Source organism: Talpa occidentalis, unplaced genomic scaffold (genome assembly GCF_014898055.3).
Source record: "Talpa occidentalis isolate TD23 unplaced genomic scaffold, MPIMG_talOcc4v2.1 talOcc4.3, whole genome shotgun sequence".
Lineage (NCBI taxonomy): Eukaryota > Metazoa > Chordata > Mammalia > Eulipotyphla > Talpidae > Talpa > Talpa occidentalis.
In genome coordinates this window covers 7,312,502-7,337,390 of record NW_023603184.1, presented here as the reverse complement: position 1 = coordinate 7,337,390, position 24,889 = coordinate 7,312,502, and the positions used below count along the sequence as shown (strand labels likewise).

Here is a 24,889-nt window from a genome sequence, read left to right as displayed (position 1 = left end):
TCCAGTAACAATTGCAAGAAAAAAGTTAAGGCTAGATTTAATTATTTGGCAAGCACTAACTTATAATATTGATGTGCTAATTAGCAATCATTTTATTTTATTTTTAAAGATTTACTTATTTATGTATACAAGAACTGGGGTACAGGCCAGAGGTATGGGGGTGTGTGTGTATGGGAGAATTCGCCAGACACAAGGTGGGGAGCAGAACAGGCAGATGCACTGAAATACACTGCTGAGGGGAGCAGTGGGTGAGACAGGAGAGGTCTGCTGCGCCATATGGGTAGCTCCCTGCCCAGGGATCGAACTCGTGCTGCAGTGGTTGTGGATAGCTTCATAGATTGCATCTTAACCCCTTGCACCACCAAGGAGGCCCAACAGTTCCCATCTTTTCCACATTCAAAATACACTTTCTTCTGCTTCAGAAGTTTTATCCCATTGTGGCATCAAATTGAGGTCCAAGGTCTTATCATTTAAATAAAGTCTAGAGGCATGTCAAGTTTCTCAAGCACAGCTGCTCTAGTGCAGCTTATGATCTGGAGGTCTGCGAACTAAAAGGACAAGTAGACTACTACTCTCACCCACCTCACTCCAGCTTACGGTTTTGAGACAGGAACAGGAAAAATGCAGTGGAAGAAAAAGAGGAAGAATGGGGGAAAATAGCCATCACTGGTCTATAGCAATTTTACAGTCCAGCTTAGCACGTTACCAGTTCTCTCACTGCACATGTTAAGGATTTTCCTTGGTAGTGCCCACTTCTGCCTCTTGGGAGTTCTTCTCTGATACACTTTCTGAGGTGGTGAGTTTGCTCAGATGGAATAAATTAAGGATAAGGAGCATAGAAAGTAGCTGGTATGTGAGCAGTGGAGGGAGCGATTTTAGAGAGGGTGGCCTAGGAGGTCTGTCTGAAGACATGATGGTGAGTACAGACCATGGTGATAAGAGGCAGTCTTGTGAAGCTCTGGGGTAGGAGCATTCATTCCAGACAGAGGGACTAGCAAGTAAAAAGACCCATAGTGGGAGGGGCTTGTTATGTGTGAGAAAAGGGAAGGCTTTTGGCTGAGTTACATGCATAGGTGGAGAGTAAGGAGGGGAAATGTAGCAAAGAAATGGGGTGAATGAGGTCATGAAAGAGCCCTTAGGACATGGAACCTTTGGATTCTATTCCAGGTAATGGGAATTGTTGAAGGAATTCAAGAGGGGGAGTGATAAGTTGTCATTTTCTTTTTGTATAAATGACTGTGCTTTGTGGCGAACAGACCAGGGAGGCCAAGGGTGGAATCAGGGGGAACATTAAGAAGCCTTGCAGACATCTATGGGAAGTATGAATGATGGTGCCTTGATCTGGGGTGTGGTGCTATAGGGATGAGAAGTGCTTGTGTGGGGTATGTATTTGAGTGACAGATAGACAGGTCTTGTGGATAGATTGGAAATGGGATGTGGGAAAGAGGACTTGAAGCAGTCTTGCAGACTTCTGAGCCTGTCACTGGTCCTGACAGGAGCAAGCTTGAAGTGGGACTCAAGAGTTCTAATAATGGTTAAAATAAGTTTGTGAATCTTGCTATGAAAATATTATGGGTGATAATAAAATGCCTAAAAATGAAATGATTTTAATCTTATGCCTTTTTTTGATTTTGCTTTTGTTTTCCCCCTCCAATTAGCAAATTGCCATTGTTTACATTGAGACTGCTATGGAGGAAGTACAAGGATATGTATTAGAGGTGATATGTGTACTTTAATATATAGCTGTCTACCGTGAAATGAATAGCACAGTTGAGCTCCATCAAGAATCACAGTGTTTGCTGTATTGTGTTGTGAAAACATCGTTGTTCCCCAAAATATTTACTCTAACTGGGTGTGGTCATAAAGGTTTCAAGTGCAGTTTCTTCAAGTCTTATTGTTAATGGAGACTTAATTCATTTTTACTATTAGAGATGGTGGCATAATGATCATAATCAAAATGTCCTAGGAGAGGCTTCCAGAGATTTGTCAGTCTTAGAATTGAAGTCACCATTTAGCTGAGACCAGAATCCTAACTATATAAGGTAGGGTTGAGTAAGGTGAGTGGATTTGATGAATGAAAGTGCTGCTTGCAAAGGACAGTAAATTCACTTTTGCATTTTAACTAACAGCTTCTTATTGTAGAGTTCAGATGCAAAATTAGATAATAGGTTCTTCACCCCATCTCAAGAGTCATTTGGTGATAGCGTTTTGACTAGATCTTCCTGCCAATCAAGTCAGCATGGCTTAGAAATACTTTATAATTTTATTTTTAAATTGTGATTTTAGGATATCATCATGAAATGGTCATAATACCTCTTTATTTTACTATAATTGGGTTGGAAGGAAATAGTCTTTTATGTAAGGTGAATAAATGGTTTATTGCTGTTACCTGTTATTTTACCTGTTTTAGGAAGTGAAAGTCATTAAAACTTAAATTCACCTTCAAATGTATATTATATAGAGAACATAATTGATTTGAAACCATGTAAAATGTCTTCTCTTGCTAACAAAACGTTCAGTTTTTTTCTTTGTGGAACCTTGAGTCCAAATGTACTCTGAGTGAGGGTGTTTGTATTCCGGTGGTGTTGCTGAACCAGACAGGTCTGCAGCCTGCTGGTTTATTTTTAGATACTGGCTTGCCATTTTTATCCTGCAAAAATATTCATCAGTGTCTTGCTGACAGGCCATCAGTTTTATAAATGTGTCACACAGACCAGATTTTGTTCTTTGTCTCATTTTCCCTCCAAGTCTTCTTTTCCCTTTGATTTGTTCATACGACTCTTCAGAGGAGGAGAATGTTTTTTAATTTCAATTCATGTATTAAGATACTTCAATTCACAGATTTTCAGCATCGCACAGTTCATTCATCTCTCTGCAGCTGCTTACACATCTTATTGTCTATTATGGGAAACTGCCATAGATCACTGAGCTGAAGGCAAGGAAAAGAGAAATGCATGTACTAGAGTCCCTCTTCATGGGTCCATTCACTTTTTGGCTGCTTTCTCCAAATATGTTGTTTCATGCTTCTGTGTGTATGCAGAGTATGCATGTGTGCGCACGTGTGTGTGTGTGTGTGTGTGTTTATTGTCTCACCCAACCAAAAACTAACATTATTTTGCATAAATAATAGCTGCCTATGGGCTTAGGGGTTACCATATGTGACAGAAAGCCTACTGGCATGCATTGAAAATAAATCCATCATTATCTCTAAATACATACAACAACAGTCATTTAATTTGTTTGGAGACCCTTTTTTGATTCTAATGTTTGAGTGGCAAACTCCATAAGCACAACAGAAGCAGAATCCTTGCAGTCAAGAGGAAGCAAAGGCCAACTCATAAATAATTTTTTTTACAATTTATACTCATGTCTTATTTCTATGAGAGCTCAGATTGCCAAAGTGGGTTTGATATCCACTCATACATCTGTGTAGCTTCCTAAGAGTCTGACACATTAAATGCTTTTGTGAATACTGGGCCTTGGCAAACAAGACTTCTGACTTATAGAGCTGCTAGTTAATTTGAGAAGAGATGGTTTATATATGGATAGTTCACAGTCGTGGCAGTATATCTACGAGGTAAGAGTACAGGCAATGGGGGCACAAATTTGGGTTTACAACTTGTGCTTGTCTTTCCCAAGCTGTGTTACCCTGGACAAGATGTTTACCTTCTCTGAGCCTCAGTTTCCTCTATAAAATCTGCATGGGCCTGAGAAGTTACTGTAAAGGTTTAAAAAGACAATGCTTATTTAACAATATGTTAAATACTGAGCATCATGCCTAGAATATAGTAAACACATAATAAATGCTACTTAATTTGTAATCATAATAGTAATAGTAGTAGTAGGGATGATAGCAAGTATTCTGTAGTGTTTTAACAGTTGGGAATGTATTGAGCTATAAGTAACAGAACACCTGACTAAGGTGCCCTAAATAGATAAAGATTTATTTATCTACCAGGAAGTCTGCGGTGGACCAGATTGAATATTCATCATTTAATATTTGCCGAAAACCTATATGCCAGGTACTATTCTGGGCATAGGGATTCATCTATAAATATAACCGTCCTTGTCCTCATGAAGCTTACATAAACTTTCCAGATTTAAAAAAATTTCCAATGTTCTTCCACATTATTGTCATTATTCTCACTGTATATAACAATTAGCAATCAGTTACTTGAAACAAATAGTAATAATATTAATAAATAGTGCTTTTATATCAAATATTATTCTAAACAATAATAAGACGTAATGACTCTTATAAGGTGCTACTTATATGCCATTAGGATTTGATACCCATAGTCTAATTTCCAAGTTAAGTAATATTATTATTACCATTTAGAGATGAGTAAGTTAAGTCACTTAGAGCAGGGTTATTTGTCTTTAAGGAAAGAGGCAATAGGAAAGATGGCATCTCATCTCATAATCCAGGGGGTTTAATCGCAAGTAAGAGTTGCGCTAAAGGAGTCTATGTGGGTTGAATCCCTGAAGTCTGAGCAAAGGAAGAAAGGAGAAATGAGGCTGTGATTTGAACCTCAGATGGCTCGTATAAACACTGTTATCCAGTGCTTCAGAGCTGTGATAGAGGCTTACCCCTTCTCCATGAAGGCGACAATTGTGTAATCAGATAGCATGGAGCAGAGAACTGTGGTCTCTCTGGCCAGAAAGTCCACTGAAGCTGAGGGTGGCCTTGCTGGTCCTGTTTGCCTGAGTAGTCCTCATCTGAAGAAAGGATTTGACTCCATTTGACAATCTTATTTGGTCCAGAGCTCTGTCATACTTCCAAAACAGGCGTACCAGTGCTAAACCCCAAGCATTTACCTTAGTCAACAGGTACTATTGGAATCCTGTGCTCATACAGAGTGTCTTTTTTGTTTGTTAGTTTTTTCATTTGGTTATCTCAAATTAAATGAAAGAGGAATTTCCTAACTTCAACATTGGCCTTCTAATGGCCCACATTTTCAAGATTAAGCACATTTAGGTAGTATCTGAATAGCTCTTATAGAGCAAATGTTATGACATAGCTTGTCTATTAAAATTTCCATCTGGTTTCTTGTACACATTCTGTCCCAAATTAGAAGTTGCCAGTCTGTCAGAATACAGGTGTGGTCCATTCGTCAGAAAACCTGCTTTAAGAAAATATAAATTTACAGAAATAGCTAACACAGGTTGGATGTTTGCATCCTAAAAAGCTTTTTAAGGTTCCTATTAAGTTAATTAGGGGAGTTTGCCTTACATAATGATTCAAAGAATAGATTTTACTTACACAGTCTATAAATGTGTGATCACCGCTATTACTTAAAGGGCAAACTTACTTTATCCTTTATGTTGAGGACTCAGTTATGCTGATTCTCAATGAAGTGGGCAATTGTGTAGTCAGACAGCAAGGGACAGAGGAGTGTGGTCTGGTCAGGCCAAGAGGTCTGCTGGAGCCGAGGGTGGTCTTGCTGCTCCTGTTAGACTGAGCGGTCCTCGTCAGAAGAAATAAGTAGATTCAAACAACAAATTCATTGTAAAAATATACAGTAGTCCTCATTTTCAGTAGATGTCTTCCTAAAAATCCTTATATCAGCTAACTCACTGGAAGTTGACCTGTTGTATTTAAATAAGATCTCAGTAGAAGGCTAAGCAGAGGGAACTTTGTGTGACCTTTGAGTCCATTTGAATCTTTACCTAGCTACGGGAATAATTCATGATTATAAGATACTTTAGTGATATAAATTACCCTCCTTAAACAAGCCATCTTTTTTTTTTTTAAGATTTTATTTATTTTTGTGTAGAAGAGCTAGGGTGTAGGCCAGAGGTGCAGGGGTGAGAGGGTTTACCAGAGACAGAGTGGGGAACAGAACAGGTGGATCCACTGAAATACACTGCTGAGGGGAGTCGTGGGCAAGAGGAGAGGTCTGCTGCACCATATGTGGGTCAGGTCCCTGGCCATGGGTCATAGCAGTGGGCCTTTGTGTTGATAGCCCGGAGACTTAACCCATAGGCCACCAGGGAGGCCCCCAAACCATCACCTCTTAATGCTGTTTACAACACTCTTTCTTAAAGTACTAGGTTGAAACAGTAGAAAAGCCACAATAATCCACCTCTTGCCACCCTGGTATCCTTCCTTGTCTTTGATTAGTCCTTTTTCTCTGTACTTTATACTTCTTGGTCTCAGGACAGTAGAGATGGACTGAAGCTCTAAGTGTGCAGTGGACAATGGCTGTCCATTTCTCCAGAAGTGATAGAATAGGTTGTTCTTTTGTTTATTTCATTTCCAGAAGGCCTGCATTTATTAAGTGCTTTCTTTCCTAGATTTCGAATGCTAATTGAATGAAACAGATCCTCTCATTGTGGGATTCACCAGATCAGGCTTCCACAGTGTAATTCTGTTAGTTGAGTTAGTATTTACAGAATATATTTTTTATTTGCATTAGAAACCTTATAAAAACATGGTCACACAAGTAATGCACTAAATTGTTTAGAAAAATTGGAAAATGTAGCAAGTAAAAAAAAAGAAATGAAAATTTACAGTCCCCTCTGCTTACCCAGAGGTCCCTGCCATCAACTTCTTGGTCTATGAATGGCCTTTTAGATTGTCACTGTGCACACAAAAATACACACACATGGATGTGTGTAAATCTTTTTTATACCAAAGATGGCAACTGTATGTTACTGCTATTGCTTTTGGGAACTGGCTTATTTATAAGCTAGGTTATTGTTAAGCTTCTTTCAGCTCATAATTAGGGCTGTCTAAGGGTCTTCAGGAGAAAGAAACATTATTGAAACAAATATAGTCAATTTTGCTTCACACAGTTTTGTTTTAGATTGTTTTTCCTTTATATCATGTTCAAATTTCACTGCCAGTAGCTATTGTTCTGTGCTATAATTTTTGATAGTGTCATTATGTTTCCATTATGTTATTAATAGTATATGATATGGATATTCTATATATAATATAGATGCAGTATACAGCATATTTCTATAAATACCTTAATACTATATCTTATATACAACATACATACAGCATAGATTTTTTAGTTATGTATTAATGTATTATAATATATTTAGTGGCCTCTTATTTTTGAATGGTTTCAACTTTGCTATTACAAACAATGCTGCAGTATGCCAGCATCTTAAAGGTCATGTTCACTCTGAAAAACTAAAAGGGAAAGGCAATAGAGCATTAAGTTAGTAAAGGCTAGCAGGTGGCATGGAAAGGCATGACATTTAAAGAATTGCTTCAGAGGCCCTTGTGTCATAAGGGTCATTGACCAATTAAGAGAACAAGGACTATTGTGCATCTAACAAGTACTAGTAGAATACCAAAATTTGTAAGTTTTATCAATGTCTTAATTGTGTGAGGAATTGAAAGTGTTTTTAGAGTGTCAAATGGCAGATGGTATTAATCCTTGAAGCGTACCAGCAACGTATGGGCAATGTAGGTGAATAAACAATACACTTTTAACTTCAGGCATCAGAGGCTTCATTCTTTTTCTCTTTCACCTCTAGTTCAGATAGTGAGATTAGTTAAATAATTTACATTTGAAAAAGTTTTGGAAACTTTGACTAGAGACCAGTGAATTTCTACAAATCCTTTGTAGAACAGAAAGTGCTATAAGTAAATAAATGAGACCACTGAAAAGTACATTAGATTGCAACTCAGATCAGCCTTTCTTTTTCAGAAGTTCTGTTTGTAAGAGGTAACTTCTTAGAGGGAGGAGTGTGTGCTTTAATTCCATAATATTCCCAGGCAGCTGTACTTGCTACCTATCTCTGGGTCTGGGACAGTGGCTTGTCCATAAACTCGAAGAAGACAGCCTTCAAAAGATAAGCAAAAAAGTATTTTGCTGATCTTTTCCACTTCCCCTCCAAGGAGTCAAGGGTGAAATAAAACAGAAGAAAGTCTCAAGTTTTCTACCTTTTTTGTTTGAGGTCTATGGAAGAAAGATTGAAAATAATTGAAAGGTTTTTTTGATTCAGTTACTCTCAGGTTCTTTCTGTCTTGAACTTCTGAAGACAAGCTAGCTCTAGTTCTATTTTATTATTTTAAGTAACCATTCTAACTTGATTTACACTGTTTTTAAAGCTTGTGGATGTGGGTTTGTTTTTTTTATTTTTTAAGAAATTAAAATGAGAGAAGTCATTACTATGACTTTATATTCATCATAGTAATAGAATCACAGGGTTTTTGCTCTTCATTTAATCATTGACTACACTTCAAAGATGCTGAAATTGATACTCAAAAATGTTAATTACTGATCCACTTGGGTAACAGAACCAGGGCTAGAACATTGGTTTTTCCTGACTGCTAATCAATATGCCACTATTTTATAGAATACAGTCTATTTTGTAGAATACAGTCTCTGTAACTGAGAAAAATAACGTTGAATCACATGAAACTCTTTTAAGACGATTTGGTTGGCATTATTTCTCATGGAGTGTTCATTTTGAAAAGTGTGATAGTTGTTGAGTGGTTCAGCATAATTTCATTGGCAATCTTGAGTTTTCCTAAAAAGTATGAAGAGGATTTGGCCAGATGTTGTCTGACAGGAGAGAACTGTGCTTCCATGGTTTTGATTCTTCAGGAATGAGGGGGAAAAGATGGAGAGAATACTTGGCATCCTTCTTTTCCTTCCTCATCTTTGTTATTGGTGCCATCATTTATTTCAGTTTTCAAGACATATATAGTAAATTGTTTATCTCCTATCTTTTTGGGAGGCTGTTTTGAAGTTCTGCCAGACCTGAGTGAGATATGACAAGCGGATGCATTTGACTTCTCTGATGTAAAGTATCTTGGGGCATAGGGAGACCTCTGTGGCTGAAGCATTAACGTTTAGGCATTTATGGAGGTGTTTAATCCTTGAAGAAGAGGTGTGTATTCATTAGGAGATTCTGGCTCAAAATAGGACTTGTAGTGTTACGGTGATGACCCCAGTGGCTTATGAGCAGAATAGCTTTCAGTAGGGAGGGACCAATTTATCAGAGTGAATAAAATCCAAGGTCATTCACTTATCTGAAGAATATTGTTAAAATTTTTAACTGGATGAATTTAGGTCGAAACAAAACCAAATAATCTACATTAGACTCTCCCTATAAGTTTATTTACTTTGGTGTATGTAAATGGACCATTCAGAAGTTAATTATTGAAATTTACCAAGTAAATCACATTACAGCTCTTTTATTACATGTTTCAAGGACACTCATGTAATAGGAACTATTGCCCACTTAGTGTGTTTGCATTTGTTTATAAGCTAAGAAAATACTTGATTCAGTCATTATCAGTTAAATGTGTAAAATCATAATGTGGCAAAAGCTGGCATTTCTTACTTTTTGCTATAGGGTTCTTACAATTTGGACTTGTTGAAATAGCTTCAACCTATAAGCATTTGTGGGCTGTAAATTTGCATAGGAGTAGAGGGACTTTTATGGTTCATGTTGAATATGAATCAATTATATAGACTGGACATCTATCACGTGAATCTTAGCCATTCCACATTGAAAAGAAAATAAAGTCAGGATTACATAACATATCTGAGATAGAAATCTTGTAACTAACTCACCATCCATTCACTCTCTCTCTTTGCCTTATTTCTTGATCTAATTAATCACTAGCATTAAGAACCAGATAAAAAGGGAACATTTGTTTCTATTTCTTTGCTTCCAGTTATTTTGAACTTGTGTGCTTTATTTAGCCTCACTAATAGATTAGTCAGGGCTTTGACATGCTAGATGCCACGTAGTCAGCCAGACTTAATGATTGTTGTAGACTGGAAAGCTTAGAAGTTTAGGTTATTGAAAGGTGATCAATGGGGGTAGGAAGTAAAGACAAATTTCCTTCTAGATGTGAGGAGTGCCTTAAGCACAACATGGACTTGAGAGTTCCAGGCTTGCTGTTTTTGGGTAACACTAGACATACTGGCTGGGGTTAAGAGGCTAGAGAATTTTTTAAAAATTGAAGTTGGGTTTGGCATTTTCAGGTTAATGAGGAAGGACCTCTTTGCACTCTGTGTCTGCACTTTACACTGTTGCTAAATATGACTCTTATAGGTAGTTCCATGTTTATAATGCAGTGTTCTACTGTGTAGGGAGTTTATGTCCTGGCAGTTTGATTTAGGATGAACTGATCATCGTCAAGTCACTTAAACTGAGATTGTTCATCATCTGTAAATTTAGATGCTTATAATAAAATGTTGTTATCAGTAACCCTCATCTGGTTGGGGCAGCTACTAATTTTATCTATCTTATAGAGTGTTGGGGCAATGAAAACAGATGTTGTCTGTAAGTGTCTGCTACTGTGTTGGACTCATATCAGATATTGGGCTGCATATAAACAGACAGTTCTGGCCATGGGAGCAATCTAAATATAGATTCCTTTGTATTTTTTTGTGTTAATTAAATGATGTATTGATTGGAGTTTTACTTCAATTCCAGGGATGATGAAGCAAGAGAAATAACAATTTCCTTCCAGTCTTGATGTAGTCCTTGGCAAAAAGCTAACCTTTAGGAACTTAAAAAAAAAAGAGTTTAAAATAGAGGTAAAATTCTCATAGCATAAAATTAACTATTAACCATTTTGACGTACAATTCAGTGGGATTTAGTACATTCATAATTTTTTGCAACCATTACCTCTTTCTACTTCTAAGACATTTTCATCATGCCAAAGGGAAATGTCCTTCTTGATACTCATTAGGTAGTCACTCTTTATACTCCTTCCACTCCCTGGAAACCACTAATTTTTCTGTTTCTTTGATTTACTTATTCTGGATGTTTTGTGTAAATGGAATTATATGGTCTTATATGTCTTCTTTCCTTTAATGTTGATTCATAAGTTTCATCTGTGTTGTGACATGTGTAGCTATTTCATTCCTATTTATGGCTGAATGATATTCCGTTGTATGGATGTACCACAGTTAGTTTAACCATTTATCAGTTGATAGGTATTTGGTTGTTTTTCCCTTTTGGCTATTGTTACTCTTGCTGTTATAAACATTCCTGTTAAAGTTTTTGTTTGACTATCTGTTTTCACTTCTTTTGAGTATATACTTAGGTGTGGAATTAACAGATAATGTGGTAATTATATGTTTAGCTTGAGGAACCACCTAATTGTTTTCCTCAGAAGTGGCACCATTTTACACTCCAATTTCTCCACATCCTTACTAACACTTGTTACGCTACATTTTCTTTTTAAAAAATTATGGCCAAACTGGTGGCATTGTGATTTGATTTGCATTTCCCTAATGACAGTGAGCATTTTTCATGTGCTTGTTGAATATTCATATATGTCTTCTTTGGAAATATTTAAGTTCACTTGCCATTTTTTTTTTAAAAAAGATTTATTTTATTTATGCATCTAAGAACTGGGGTATAGGCCAGAGGTCTGGTAAGAGGATTCACTAGAGACAGAGTGGGGAGCAGAGCAGGCAGATTGACAAAATACACTGCTGAGCAGCGGGCAAGACAGGAGAGGTCTGCTGAGCCATGTGGGCCAGTATCCTGGCCAGGGATCGAGCTCGTGCTATAGTGGCTGCTGATAGCTTCATTGTGCTGAGACTTAACCCCTTGCACCACCAGGGAGGCCCCTCACTTGCCATTTTTTTTGTTGTTGTTTTTGAATTGTGGGAGTTCTTAATATATTCTGGATACAGGACTCTGATTAGATGCATGATTTGCAAATTTTTTTTTCCGTTCTTTGGTTTGTCTTTTCATTTTCTCGATAGTCTTTTGATGTACAGAAATATTTCTGTTTTGATAAAGTCCAGCTTATCTGTTTCTTTTGTTGTTTGTGCTTTTGGTATCATATCTAACCTTAGTAGCTTTTTAATTTTCCTTTCTAGTACTCCTTGTCTAGTCATTAACATTTATTGAGAACTTACTATGTGCCACATCCTGTGCTAAGTACATGATACACATTAATTCTCTATCCATTATAGTAGATACTGATATGAACATTATTTTATATTGAATCTTTAAAATGGCTTTATGGGAGATGGTGTTATCTTCACTTTACAAATAAAGATTCCAAGACAAGGGAGGTTAACTAGCCTCTCATTGATGGCAGGATTAGGATTGGAATGTAGACTTCAACCTTGCTGGTCTGATCTTAGCACCACTGTTCTTAAGCACTTTATGTATTGCCTTTGTGCTAAAATAGCAAAAACCTAAAGCTACTGTCTGTCTTCTGGACCTGTGATCCACAAGTAGGAACCCCTTTGTTTCCAGTTAGAATTTCTGCTCTCCTGAGGCCTCTTCCACATTATCCTCACCTTTTGGGTTTGCCCAAAGGAAGCCACAAAGCAATTTGGGATCCACCAAATCGCACTGAGGCATAAGGATTGATAGCCTTTTAATTCTTATAGAAGGGTTTGCATTTTTAAAGAGGATATGGCATCAGTGAAATGAATCATTATCTGGAAAGGTTTTCAGTAGCCAAGTAAAGTGAAAAAATCAGGCAGAAGTTATTTTTGGCTTGTGGTGCTCCCAAAAGGCATTACACTGCCCCGCCTGGAAGTCAACCCAGAATTAGCTGTGTTAAGCAGATCCTGGATTTCACGGTTTCTTCATTTTCTCTCTTCTGAACCTGGGGGTGCTTTGAATGTTGTTTTTGTTTTGTTAGCTTTTCTTTAAGTGGCAAGCTATAACCTTCTGCAGCATCTGGTTGGGTCAAGAGAAGAGGAGGGAAGGGTAAACTGGGTGTTATCTTTCTGTAGCAATATAGAAAGTCTTATTACTTCCTATAGTAATAGACACAGCTTAAAAACTAGGAGATCTAGGTTAGTACTTGAAAAAAGATGTCTACGTCTCAAACCATGGAATCCTGGGAAATGCCCATAATATCTGGGCTTATGAATAAGCTGTTATCTTTTTGTGTACAGTTAATTTTTATTAAAATAGTAGGAATGTAAATTATTGTTGTCTTTTCTTACTTTACATCACTTTCACTATTTTTCCTTGATCAAAATGCAGGAAGTTACTGCTGTTTTATTAACTTGCAGTCTGCATGCTTTCCCTCTTTGTTCTTGGTTAAATATGAGCTGGCATGTGTTAAACTGCGTTAGCATTTGCTCTTCGGGACTTCAGTGGTTTCTAAATTCAGCACTGCTAAGCTTGTTCCCTGTTTGCTTGAATCAATGGAGACTGCTATTTTTAGCAACAAAAGGGAATTGAAATAGCAATTTTCTTTCCATGTAATAGATCCCCAAGAGGAATACTGATGCCAGCTCTCTGTCATTTTCTATTCTTCCCACCCCCCAAAAGCACTCCAAGGAAAGGCAGCTGTCATGGTTTGCGGCAGTATTAATCTTTAATCAATCGAGTGTTTTCTGTATTCAGGTGTTCAGGGGGAAGAAAAAGGGTCAGGAGAAGGAAACCGGCTGGAATAACTAAGCTCTTCTGCATAGGCGCTGCAATCAGAATTTGGTGGGTAGTGGCAGGGAATCGACAGTAGAGCTAAAAATAATATGTTTGCTTCCAGTGTTCTTCTCCTCTATTTTTGATGTTTGATTTTGATAAGGTTGATTGGGTTCTTACTAAAAATATCTGTTCCTAGCCAGTCGAGGACAAAAAGAGTAGCATATTTTTAACCTACATAAACGAAAGTATTTTTGTTAACTGTATAAAAACTGGAAGCTTAGCCCTGGTCAGTTGCCAGTATTTTATATAATCTGTAACAAGCCAGACACTTCTGGATGCCAAGTTGGGATATTCTTTAGAGTTGTCAGTTTTCATCTTCTCAAAGGCTTGCAAATTTGGGTTCTGGTGTTATATTTATAGATGAAGCCTAAAAGCCTTTAAAAAATCTCCTTTCTTCCTTTCCCTTCTGCCTTCCCTCTATCTCAGCTCTGCTGGTGGCCATCATAGGCACTCCTGCAGTTCCCAGGGTTGTGGGTAGTCCCTCAAGCTGTGGTGGGGATGAGGGTGATACCTGTAGCTTTTTTTGTATATTGTTGAAAACTACCTTAACTTCTCCACTTACTCTATAGCAAAATGGAAGCTGAGACTACCTCGTGTTAAGTGAAGGAGCAAATTTAATGACAACAGGGAACTGAATGAGAGCAGAAAAATGGTGTTTGAGAAAGATCATTCTTAACTATATAGCATGACTCAAGAGGAAGTACTGCCAAGTCCTTGTGTGTTGGTAGGCTAGGCAGAGGTGATGGCTGCTTTGGATCAACTGGATGATATACATCAATGAAGTCTCTTGAGCAGATATTCGTGGAGTGATGTGAATGCTAAATATGTTTTAATAACAGCCGACTTCTTTCTGGGCCTACATTAGTGACTTTAACAAGTTTGAAGTTTATTTTTCACTCAATTTAAAGATTAGAATTTGTGTCTCATATTTGATTATCTGATAAGCAGTAATAAAAGAAATGATTAGTTAAAAATAAGTGACATGGTAGTTTTATGGCATCATCAGGAGCCTTTGTCCTGTGAGGGTGTTCTTCCATACGTAGGTCATAGCTTCTGCTTTTCAGTCATGTCATCGTTCAAGACAGCAGTTGGGTCTCCCTGGTGGAGCAAGCAGTTAAGACACAGCACTATGAAGCTATCAGCAGCCACTGCAGCACAAGTTCAATCCCTGGCCAGGGTGGTGACCCACATGGCATAGCAGACCTCTCCTGACTCGCCCGCTGCTCCCCTCAGCAGGGTATTTCAGTAGATCCGCCTGTTTTGTTCCCTACTCTGTCTCTGGCCTGTACCCCAGTTCTTGTATGCATAAATAAATAAATCTTTTTAGAAAAAAAAAGACAGCTGGCATTTCTGAATGGTCTCAATGAAGGTTAAAAAGGGGCTTCTCCCAGCAGCCTTTGTCATAGTTCCTCACAACACTGCTTGCATCTTATTTCATGGCTATACCTAGCTTCTGGAGAGTTGGGTATATAGAGTCTGTATTCAAAGCATGATATGTTGCAAAGAAGGAAGGGGAGAATGGATGTTGACGAAGACATGGCAGGCTATGGTCCAGATGTGGGTGCAATATGGTCCCCATATTTTGCACATTGCATCTTATTTCACTGTGGTGGTGAATACTTCTTTCATTTTAAGAAACCACAGAAGGGCCTCCCTGGTGGCGCAAGGGTTAAGGTGCAACCTATGAAGCAATCCGCAGTCACTGCGGCACGAGTTCAATTCCCAGCCAGCCAAGGAGCAACCCACATGGCGCAGCAGACCTCTCCTGACTCACTCGCTGCTTCCCTCAGCAGTGTATTTCAGTCAGTTTCCCTGTTTTGTTCCTGACTCTGTCTCTGGTGAATCCTCTCACCGCCCACACCTCTGGCCTGTACGCCAGCTCTTGTATGCATAAACAGACAAATCTTTAAGAAACCACAGAAAATTAATAGTGCCTCTAATTTGGATGATTTAGGAGCTGACTTTTATTTCATTGCATTCACTTCATTTATCAGGGTGGCAGTGCTTACTTAGATCAGTGTTTCCATAAACCAAGAGATGATCTTAGGTACTACATTGAGAATACTTACAATACACATACATATTTTACGCTAATATTCTGTTTATATCAATTGAAACATGGTATTTTATAATAATCAAAATAACTAAGTAAATAATAATGAAATAATTCAGCTTTCTATTCAATTTTATTGAAAAAAATTAGATGTAAGGAAATAAATACTATATCACCATTGGAAGCACTGATTTAAGCAATGTCACATTGACTTTTAAAAAACTGAAATAGATGAAGAGTTTGCTGGCTCAGTTGACATCATCTTTCTGGTCATAGTAGGAAAGACCTTAAATGTTTGTTTTGGAAAGGTAATACACATCCATGGTTAAAAAATGCCAACAGTAGGAAGAATGAAAGCCTGTGATCTCTTTGTCTTTCTCCAATCTCCCCTTTTTGATGTAAGATGGTATGCTCTGATTAGCTGCCTAAAATTAATGATCAAGAATTGACTCCCCAGACAATACATAATTACTTTAATAGTAAGGCTCATACTATTATTTTATAAAAATAAAGAATTATTGAGTTTGAGTAAGAGTTTTTCTGAAGAGGAGCTGCTATCACTGCTATTATTGTTGGAAGATACGTAGCTTTAAGACAAAGATTATAACTTAATTTTTTTATTTTTAATTTTTTAAAGATTTATTTATTCATACAAGAACTGGGGTACAGGCCAGAGGTGTGGGAGGCGAGAGAATTCACCAGCGACGGAATGGGGAATAGAACAGGAGGATTGACTGAAATACACTGCTGAGGGGAGCAGCCGGGGAGACAGGAGACGTCTGCTGTACCATGTGGTTCAGCTCCTTGGCCTGGCATCGAATTCCACGTGCTGCATGGGCTACAGATAGCTTCAGGGTGCTGCGACTTAACCCCTTGTGCCACCAGGGAGGCCTAAAGATTATAACTTTAAATGCAAAACAAGACCATGTTGGTGTCCTCTTCCTCTGTGTCTTAAACAAATTTATATTTTTTGCATTGAGTATAATTGACTGAAGTTTGACAGATGGCTTGGTCATGTTGTACATTATTGCAAACATTACCCGCCATATGACATAGAGATTTAAACAATTTATCATTTCCTTTGGTGGTGAAAGGATACTTGATTCCCCAATGCCTGGCTATTATAGATACCTCTGATTATTGTTGAACTATAGTAGTCTTTATAGAGGAGACTAAGAAAGGCTCCGTGTCTTCAATTTCATGTTTTCCACTTTGTGCCCCTAAAATAATTTTTGTACCTTTCTGTTTTCTCGGAAAAATGTACTTCTGAGGCAATATTTTGTCTATATGTTAACTATGTGATGCTGAATTTGGTTTTGAAAAGTTTTAGAATACAGAAAAGTGATGTTTTTATCTAAAAGGATCAGAGGCTAAATTTTTAATATTTATGGTCATATTGTCTCTACTTAATATTTAAAGTCCTGACCAGGAAAGGAGTGGCTTATGGAACATTTAGAGTCCAGGGTGGATCTTGCATATCATTGTATTCTCCATAGTGGTTCGCATAATAGTTTCTAAAAACTGATAGTTAAATTTGATATCTAAATTTGATAGTTAATAGCAGGAGATGATAGGATAAAAATGTTCTTTCTGGGAGCATAAAGCCAAATCTTTTCCAGAAGTGTGCTTAGCATCTCATTCTCAACTAAAGTTAGCCTACTTTAGCATAATATGTTTAAGAGGAACCTTGGGAAAAATCCACTTTGCAAATGACCCAATAACAGTATTTCCAGTCTTTTATCTTTTAGCAATAGTCTCTAAAAATTAGGAGAAGAAACAGAAAGTCCATTTTGCTGACCCAGGGGAACTTCTGAAATCCCTCCTCCCCAGTGGTGGAAAATGAGGTGGAGGGTGGGAACTGGCTCACAGACCTGATACTCACTGCGCACCTGCACTGGGAAGCAAGCAGGTTTGCCCGGACTGCAGAAATGCATAGGAACTGGAAGCAGCAGGTACCCTGAGACAGGGATGGGGCAGGATGCTGAGCCAGATGTGCTTAGGTGAAATTAGGATACAGGAGAGGGCAGAGGAGAGAGGTACCTGACTGAGAATGGCTGTGGAATAAAAAGTCCTACAGATTAAGAGAGCTGCCCAACTACTCAGCTGCCAGAGGTGAGAATCGGGGAAATGCCTCTTAAGAGATGCTGAAGGGGCCCAGAAGACAGACAGACACTGACTTTTTTGGGTTCCCCAGTTGTAAAGCTGGTTGGCCCACTGATGGCTGAAGAGTGAGAGGGATACCTGTGCACATTTACTGCTACTTTAGTGCCTTCAATATGAGACAGACTCAAACTATCAAATAGAATTTAGAATAAACAGAATATCAGTTGTAGAATAAAATGTAAATATCTAGACAGAATCTAATTATTATCCTCAGAGATAAGAGAAGATAATGGATCTATAATAAGAACAAGATACTATTTACAAAAAGAGCAAGAGCAATCAGAATAAAGAAGAACTCCTCAAAATTAAAAAATTTGACAGCTTCAATTTAAAAAGCCAATAGAATTTTTGGAAGATGAAAGGCAAAAGAAATTTCCAGGAAAGTCAAACAAAAAGAAAACTAATTAACGGAGAAACTATTACGTCCATCTGATAACTATACCGATTCTAGAAAGAGAAAAAGACAAAAGCGTGGGGAAGAAATCATCAAAGGAATAGTTATAAGAAAATTACTAGAATTGAAGTTTATGAATTTTAAGGCCCACCAATGTCTACTACCAATGAATAGAAATACACCCACTCTAAGGTATGTTAGCACAACAGAGTCCTAAAGAGTAATAATCTTAAAAACCCCAGTGACAAAAAAAAAAAGTAACAGGCTGCTTACAGGTCATCTGAAATCAGAATAGTGAGACACTTTTCAAACAATATTGATGCTAGAAGATTGGAGGGTAGAGCTGTCAGAAGACCTGTACTGCCCGGGGATGGCGAGGTGGGGGTGGGGTAGGGTGGCTGTTGGTAACTTGGGACAGGTTCTTTGTCTGAGGGCGGTTAACTGGGAGAGATTCACTGATAGCTAGTAACACTCCTGGCCAAAAAATGTTGACTGTGAGTACCCCTAAGCTGGAAGGGAGAATGTGGCCAGTGCTTTCAAATAGTGTCCACAGCAAACTCCCAAAGCTGGAGAATCTGGAAAGACTTGCTATCCCTTGGGCGTATTTTATAATCTCCAGTCCTAACATATTCTGGATTTTCCAGGGTAGTTTTTAAAGTATGGTATGCTGGTTTAGATGTGTTCTATACAGTGTTACATAACATATATAGTATTTTCTACACATACACACACCCATATATTGTAGTTTCTTTTTTTTTAAGATTTCTTTTTTTATGCATATAAGAACTAGGGTACAGGCCAGAAGTGTGGGGGGTGAGAGGATTCACCAGAGACAGAGTGGGGAACAGAACGGGCAGATTGACTGAAATACACTGCTGAGGGGGGCAGCGGGCGAGTCAGGAGAGGTCTGCTGTGCCATGTGGGTAGCTCCCTGCTCGGGGATCGAACTCGTGCTGCAGTGGCTGCAAATTGTTTGATAGGCTGTGTCTTAGCCCCTTTCGCCACCAGGGAGGCCCTGTAGTTTAATTCTTGAGTGTTTCCTTATTAAGGAATTTTTAAACCTCCCATCCAAGAAATTTGATAGTGCCATTGATTCACTGCTGTAATCAGATGATAAGGTTTGCTTGCTCCACAGTTGTAGAGAGTAAACAGAATTACCTGGGCACCAAGGACTCTGTAATACAGATAGATCAATGGCAGATCGTTGCTTGTGTAGAATATAAGGTGGTGAACTTGTAAAGTGAAGAACTTTGAGAAACCAGATTCTCAGGAGAGTAGTCTATATCTTGCGTGTTTTATAGTTTGTAATCAACTGAATCCTAAGCATCTTTCATGCATTTGGCAAGTATCTACCTACTTCTGTTTATCACGTAGCAGGCAGCCCTGTGTCTGATAGGAGAATGAAGACCTGTACACACGTAAGAAAAACAACATCCAAATAGAGAGTGGGAAATGTTGTAAGAGAAGTGCAGTTAAAAGATGTGGGTGTTTAGAAGAGAGAGGTTTCTTTTGCTTGAAGTGATCTGGAACCAGTGAAAGATCTGGCTAGGAAAATATTGATGTATTTGCTACATTTCTGAATATTAAAAGTTGGAGCCATCTGGTGTCATTTAAAATAAGTGGTTTTAGGATAAATATGAGAAAATTCCCACTTTATAACTGCTCGTTTTCCATAATCTGTGAATTGTTTGGAAAAACTCATAGAGGAGTCGGGGGTTATCCTTAACTTTCAGAGCAAATAACCATGCTCTGAATTTGTAACAAACTTGCTGCCAATATTTCAGAGATAAGATCCCATGATGTAGCCTGACCCATTATGATTTTCTTTTTTTTAAAAAAGATTCATTTATTTATGCATACAAGAGCTGGGGAGTAGGGTAGGGATGGGGGTGTGGTGGGGTGAGAGGATTCACCAGAGACAGAGTTGGGAACAGAACAGGCAGATTGACTGAAATACATTGCTGAGGGGAGCAGCTGGAGAGACAGGAGTCTGCTGTGCCAGGTGGGTCAGCACCTTGGCCTCCCCAGGATTGAACTCGAACTTGTGCTGCAGTGGCTGGTGATAGCTTGATAGCACTGTGTCTTTAACTCCTGTGCCACTAGGGAGACGTCTGCTCCATCTTTTAAATCAAAGTATTAAACAGATCCTCTTGTGTATATTTGGTGGGTCCTAACTAAGATCAGTTCTTCATTGTACTTCTTAAATCTAAGCTGTTACTTTTCTTCTTTTCTCAGTTGTCACAGGTAGCACTGATGGAATTGGAAAATCATATGCGGAACAGGTAAGTAATTTTCAGGTTCTTTCTTTTTTGGCATACAAGAATATAAGAATATGACAGAGTCTTTCAGTAAAATTTAATTTTTGAAGTTAAAAACTCAAGCTAATGTTAAGTACCAAAGATATATGTTGTTTCTACTGTGTCAGAAATACCATGTTTGCTTAAACAAATTTAAAATACATTTTTGTGCAAAAAAAAAAAAATGAGCATAAAACTTTCTATCATGTTAAGTGGAGCTGTCTGTTTTATTATTTCAGTTAGCAAAGCGTGGCATGAAGATTGTCCTTATCAGCAGATCACAGGATAAACTGAACCAGGTTTCCAATGAAATAAGTGAGTTCTCCCAGCACCCCCCTCTCCCTTCATGTTTACAGAAGGAATACAGCTAATTTAGGTTTCATGTTTACAAGCAGATAACTAGCACTGACATATTTCTAATTCAGAAAGCTTCTTTTTCATGATGTTGTTAGGGTGTTTTAAAGATGGAACATCAATTTTTTCAAATTATTTTAGAATAATCTGCTTTAAATGTCTTTTACTGACATTTAGCTTTTGCTGTCAAAAGTCAGATTCTCTTATTTTATCATGATCTACTTAAACATCTGACTCTCCTTTCTGTTGCTTCATTTAGTATTCTTGCATCGTTGTTTTTACTCTTTTAACGTCCCTGTCTCTAAATATTTCTGATAGATAGGACTAAGTGTGGCTGAGGAAAAAAACAGGAGGTTGCATAAATGCAAGTGATATCTTGAACTTTCTTCTTAGCCAGCTGTGCTTAAGAGCTGGATTACGATACGGCAAAGATGGCTTCTAGCTAACCCACCAGATGGATAAGCCAGTCTGTCCATTTTCCTGGTAAAGCATATTGATTGGTATTCCAGCCTGCTAGCTGTGACCCTGGCAGTCTTCTCAGTAGGAGGATTATGCACACCACCACCCCCCAATAATAAATCAAATTGTTTACTTATTAAGAACCATTGTGTTTGTTCCCTAACTTATGCTGGATGCATGCTATTAAATATTCTGTAAACTGTGATGCAGTATTAGTGTAAAAAAGGGAATTATTGTTGCAAAAACTAGGTTGAATGCTCTAGGAAAAAAAAAAAGTGAGTTCTTTCCAAAATTGGCTGTCAAAGTAGGGATAAATGCAATGCAAAATATTGGACAAATTATAGAAAGCAAGACGAAATTTGCTGATTGTTCCTATGTGTCGAAGTTTTGGCTGCATTTTAAAAGAATTGAAACTGCCATCATGAAAGATACATTATGTGTGTTCTTATTAGAATTTCAGCTAAACTCAAAGATAAGGCTTTATACAGACCATCAGTGAAAGAATCACACTTACACAAGGTCTAAATTAAAATAAAACAGTTTGATGTGTGTTTACCACTTTCTAAGATTCCTTGCTTTAACTGACCCTGAGTAGCCAATGAATAAACTTCCCAAATCTTCAGATGACAGAGGATTTGTTTGACACTGTATTTTTTCCAAATTTATTGCGATGTAATTAACATATGCCATGTAAGTTTAAGGTATATGATTGTACCCTTTGTCCTTCCAGAGGGATTGCACGGAGATGCACTTCATCTTTAGGTTAAAAAAAAAAAAGATCTCTATAGACTTCTAATATTAGTGTGTGGAATTTTTTCTAACCCTCCAGGATAACACAGATCTTTACAAATGTGAGACATACACACACACACACACACACACACACACACACACACACAATCTCTGGCATTTAAGTATTTTAACTTCTAAGGTTTTGACTGTGTAAACACAACCCCACCAGTCCAAGACACACAGTATTTTGCAGTTTTGCTAAGGTGTGAAATTTAATTAAGCTGTAACACTAATGAGCCCGAGGTAGTTACTACTTAAATAGTAGATGAATGTAATATTGTCTCGACTTTTATGCTCTTTCTTTCTTGATTATTTGTAGTCTTGTGTATAGTAGCTCTAGTGGTGATAAAAATGGTTTGTATAAAATTGGTTGTTAATGGAAGCTACTAGTTGCTAGAAGTAGAGGTTGGTAGGCAGAAAATAGAAACTTTTGATGAAAGAATGTTGAATCTGAAATGCTCTGATATGAATCCAGCATCTACTCACTACAGATACAAGAAGAGCTCCCCGATGACACTCTTTCAGCAGGTGCCCAGCCCATGCAGAAATTGCTCAGAGTCAGATGATACACTTTAATGATATTTGAGAATTTGGTTAACTTGGGTATTAGGTGCCATGTGACTGTGGGCAGATATGTTATTCTGGAGAAAGACAAACATTTTCATGAAGGAACAGATGGTAAAGGCACTGAATTGACCTTTATTATGAGGAATGTTTCTTTGTATGTGTTGAAAATTTTGAAAAATGTTTTTCTGAGCATAATATAAATTTAACTGGAGAGGTGGTATCAACATACCAGGTCATGTGTTCTGCACTAAAGAAATATTCAGAGGAGATTTATAAGTTTGTAGAGGTTTTCAATTCAGACGCCAGCCATCTTTTTGGGAGGATAATATCTATTCCACGGGAAGGAAGGGCAGAATTTAACTTTGACAAAGACAGAGTAATGCTGTTTATGTCTTTAGCACATCTTTATTGAACACCAGGTACCAGGTATGGTGCTTGGCAGTCAGGATGCAGTGGCGGACACGACCGCTGCGGCTCCTGTTCTCATAGAATGTATATGCCAGTGGAGGAGGTAGAAGACAAATAAGCAAAAAAATTAAAAAACAAAAAAATCAGGCCAGAAGATTAAATAATTGTAGTTTGTAGTAAGTGTCCTGAAGGAAACAAGGGGCTGGAGAGAGAAATTGGAGAGGTTCGTCTTTCGTAGGCCTGGCAGGGTATTAAAGGGCCAGACTGATAACCTCTTGCCCAATAAGAGGGCCCTGCAGTTAGGAAGCTGGGGCTTTGGTGAGGGGAACCCCACTGGGCTCTCTTATGGGAGTGGAGAGTTTCATGTGCAAGTTGTACTCAATACATGATATATCCACTACAGTATTCTTGTTTCCTTAGGCCTTTGGATTACTGCCTTTCAATTATGCCAGGGAAGTTGTATGTGTGGCCTCCCAGCCTCATTAAATGTAGACTTCCATGGAGTTCAAGTTTAATGCAGCCAACCAAGTTAATTCTTAGAGCTTCTTTCAGCTATATAAGCTATCCATTATATCCCAAATCTCTGGTCAGTGACTCATACAAAAAAAGTTGGCCCAGTTGGTGTTACGTTCTTTTTCTCTTCTTTTAACACTTTAGAATCCATTTTCACACAGATTTTCTGGGTTTCTACTAATACAGATTAGCCAAACTTTGCAATTATTTCTGTGTATGTAGGTTATTCCTTTGTAGACTAGCCCTTGTTCTGTTCCCCTGAGAATACTGCCCCCTAGCCCCGTTATCAGTAGCAGTAAGGGACGGTCCAGCTGGATCTGGAGAAGAGGAATTCTCCTGCAAGGAAAGGGTACAGTTATGATGAGGTTATTATCGGGTCTTCAAGTCAGAGAAAGCTAATCTCTTCGGACATAAGAGAGCAGGCTATTTCTATTTCCACAGGCAAGGGAGGCTCAGAGTAGCTTTGGGATTCAGGTTCTCATCTTCAGCCGAATATACCAGCTATCCCCATCCCAAGTCTCAGTGTCCCCCTTTTCTCATTCAGTGCCTTTACTTTGACACATGAAACAGGGCGAGTCTGTGGACTTTAATTTGCATGTCATTCTGCAGCTGACACAGTTAAATCGGATGTTAGCAGCGTGAGTGCCACGGCTAGAAGACATAAACGTTTCTGTGAGGAAGTTCTCCATTGATAAATGTGAACTGAAAGTCTGAGAACCTGAGCTTGGCATAGGTTTCTTTTTTCAGTAAGGGCTCTGGTGCATTCAGGAGAAGTTAAACTTATTTCCCCTTCCTTCTTCCTTATCTGATGGGAAGAGGAAAATAGGAGATTGAAAAGGAAGCTATGTGCCAAGTGAAACAAAATAGGGAGCCTCCTGGCTCATCTCCCCTCAAGATTGTCATTATGTAAACTTGGCGATGCTGTGCTTTAGAAGCATTTCCCTGTAAATATGAGGACTGTCTACTCATCAAAGTTCTTCAGAACAAGTTTAAAAGGATTACATGTTTTTTAGTAGGGAGCAAAACATGCGCCAGCAATGGATAAATGCTTTCTCCGGATTGACTGCTTTGGCGAAATTATAGTTCTTTGTAAAGACACCTGTCACCTGTTGAATTAAGCTGAAAGTCAGGGCCTCCCCGGTGGCCCAGCGGTTGAGCGCTGGGTTGTGAAGCTGCCCGCAGCCTCTGCAGCACCGGTTCGATCCCCAGCTGCTCCCCTGCCACCGGAGGAGGGTCCCACATGGCGTGCAGACCTCTCCTGCCGCCCGCTGCTCCCCTCAGCAGTGTACCTCGGTCCTTCTGCCTGCTCTGCTCCCTGCTCTGGCTCTGGTGAATTCTCCCACCCTCCTGCGCTTCTGACTGTACCCAGTGCATGTATAAACAAAAACAAACAAACAAACAAATAAATAAATAAAACATGCCTCTATTAAAAAAAAAAAGCTGAAAGTCAGCACACTGTGTTAAGCTTATTTTATCATTACTTTTAGCCAGGA

At 38.4% G+C, this 24,889-nt stretch overlaps 1 protein-coding gene across 1 annotated transcript in view; it reads left to right on the top strand.

The window, feature by feature from the left end:
- HSD17B12 (hydroxysteroid 17-beta dehydrogenase 12) overlaps positions 1 to 24,889 on the top strand; it is a 132,453-nt gene that overhangs the window by 26,409 nt on the left and 81,155 nt on the right. The window contains exons 2-3 of the mRNA XM_037522431.2: positions 20,242 to 20,288; positions 20,543 to 20,618. Coding sequence (XP_037378328.1) covers positions 20,242 to 20,288; positions 20,543 to 20,618 — 123 coding nt within the window. The remainder of the gene's footprint in view (positions 1 to 20,241; positions 20,289 to 20,542; positions 20,619 to 24,889) is intronic.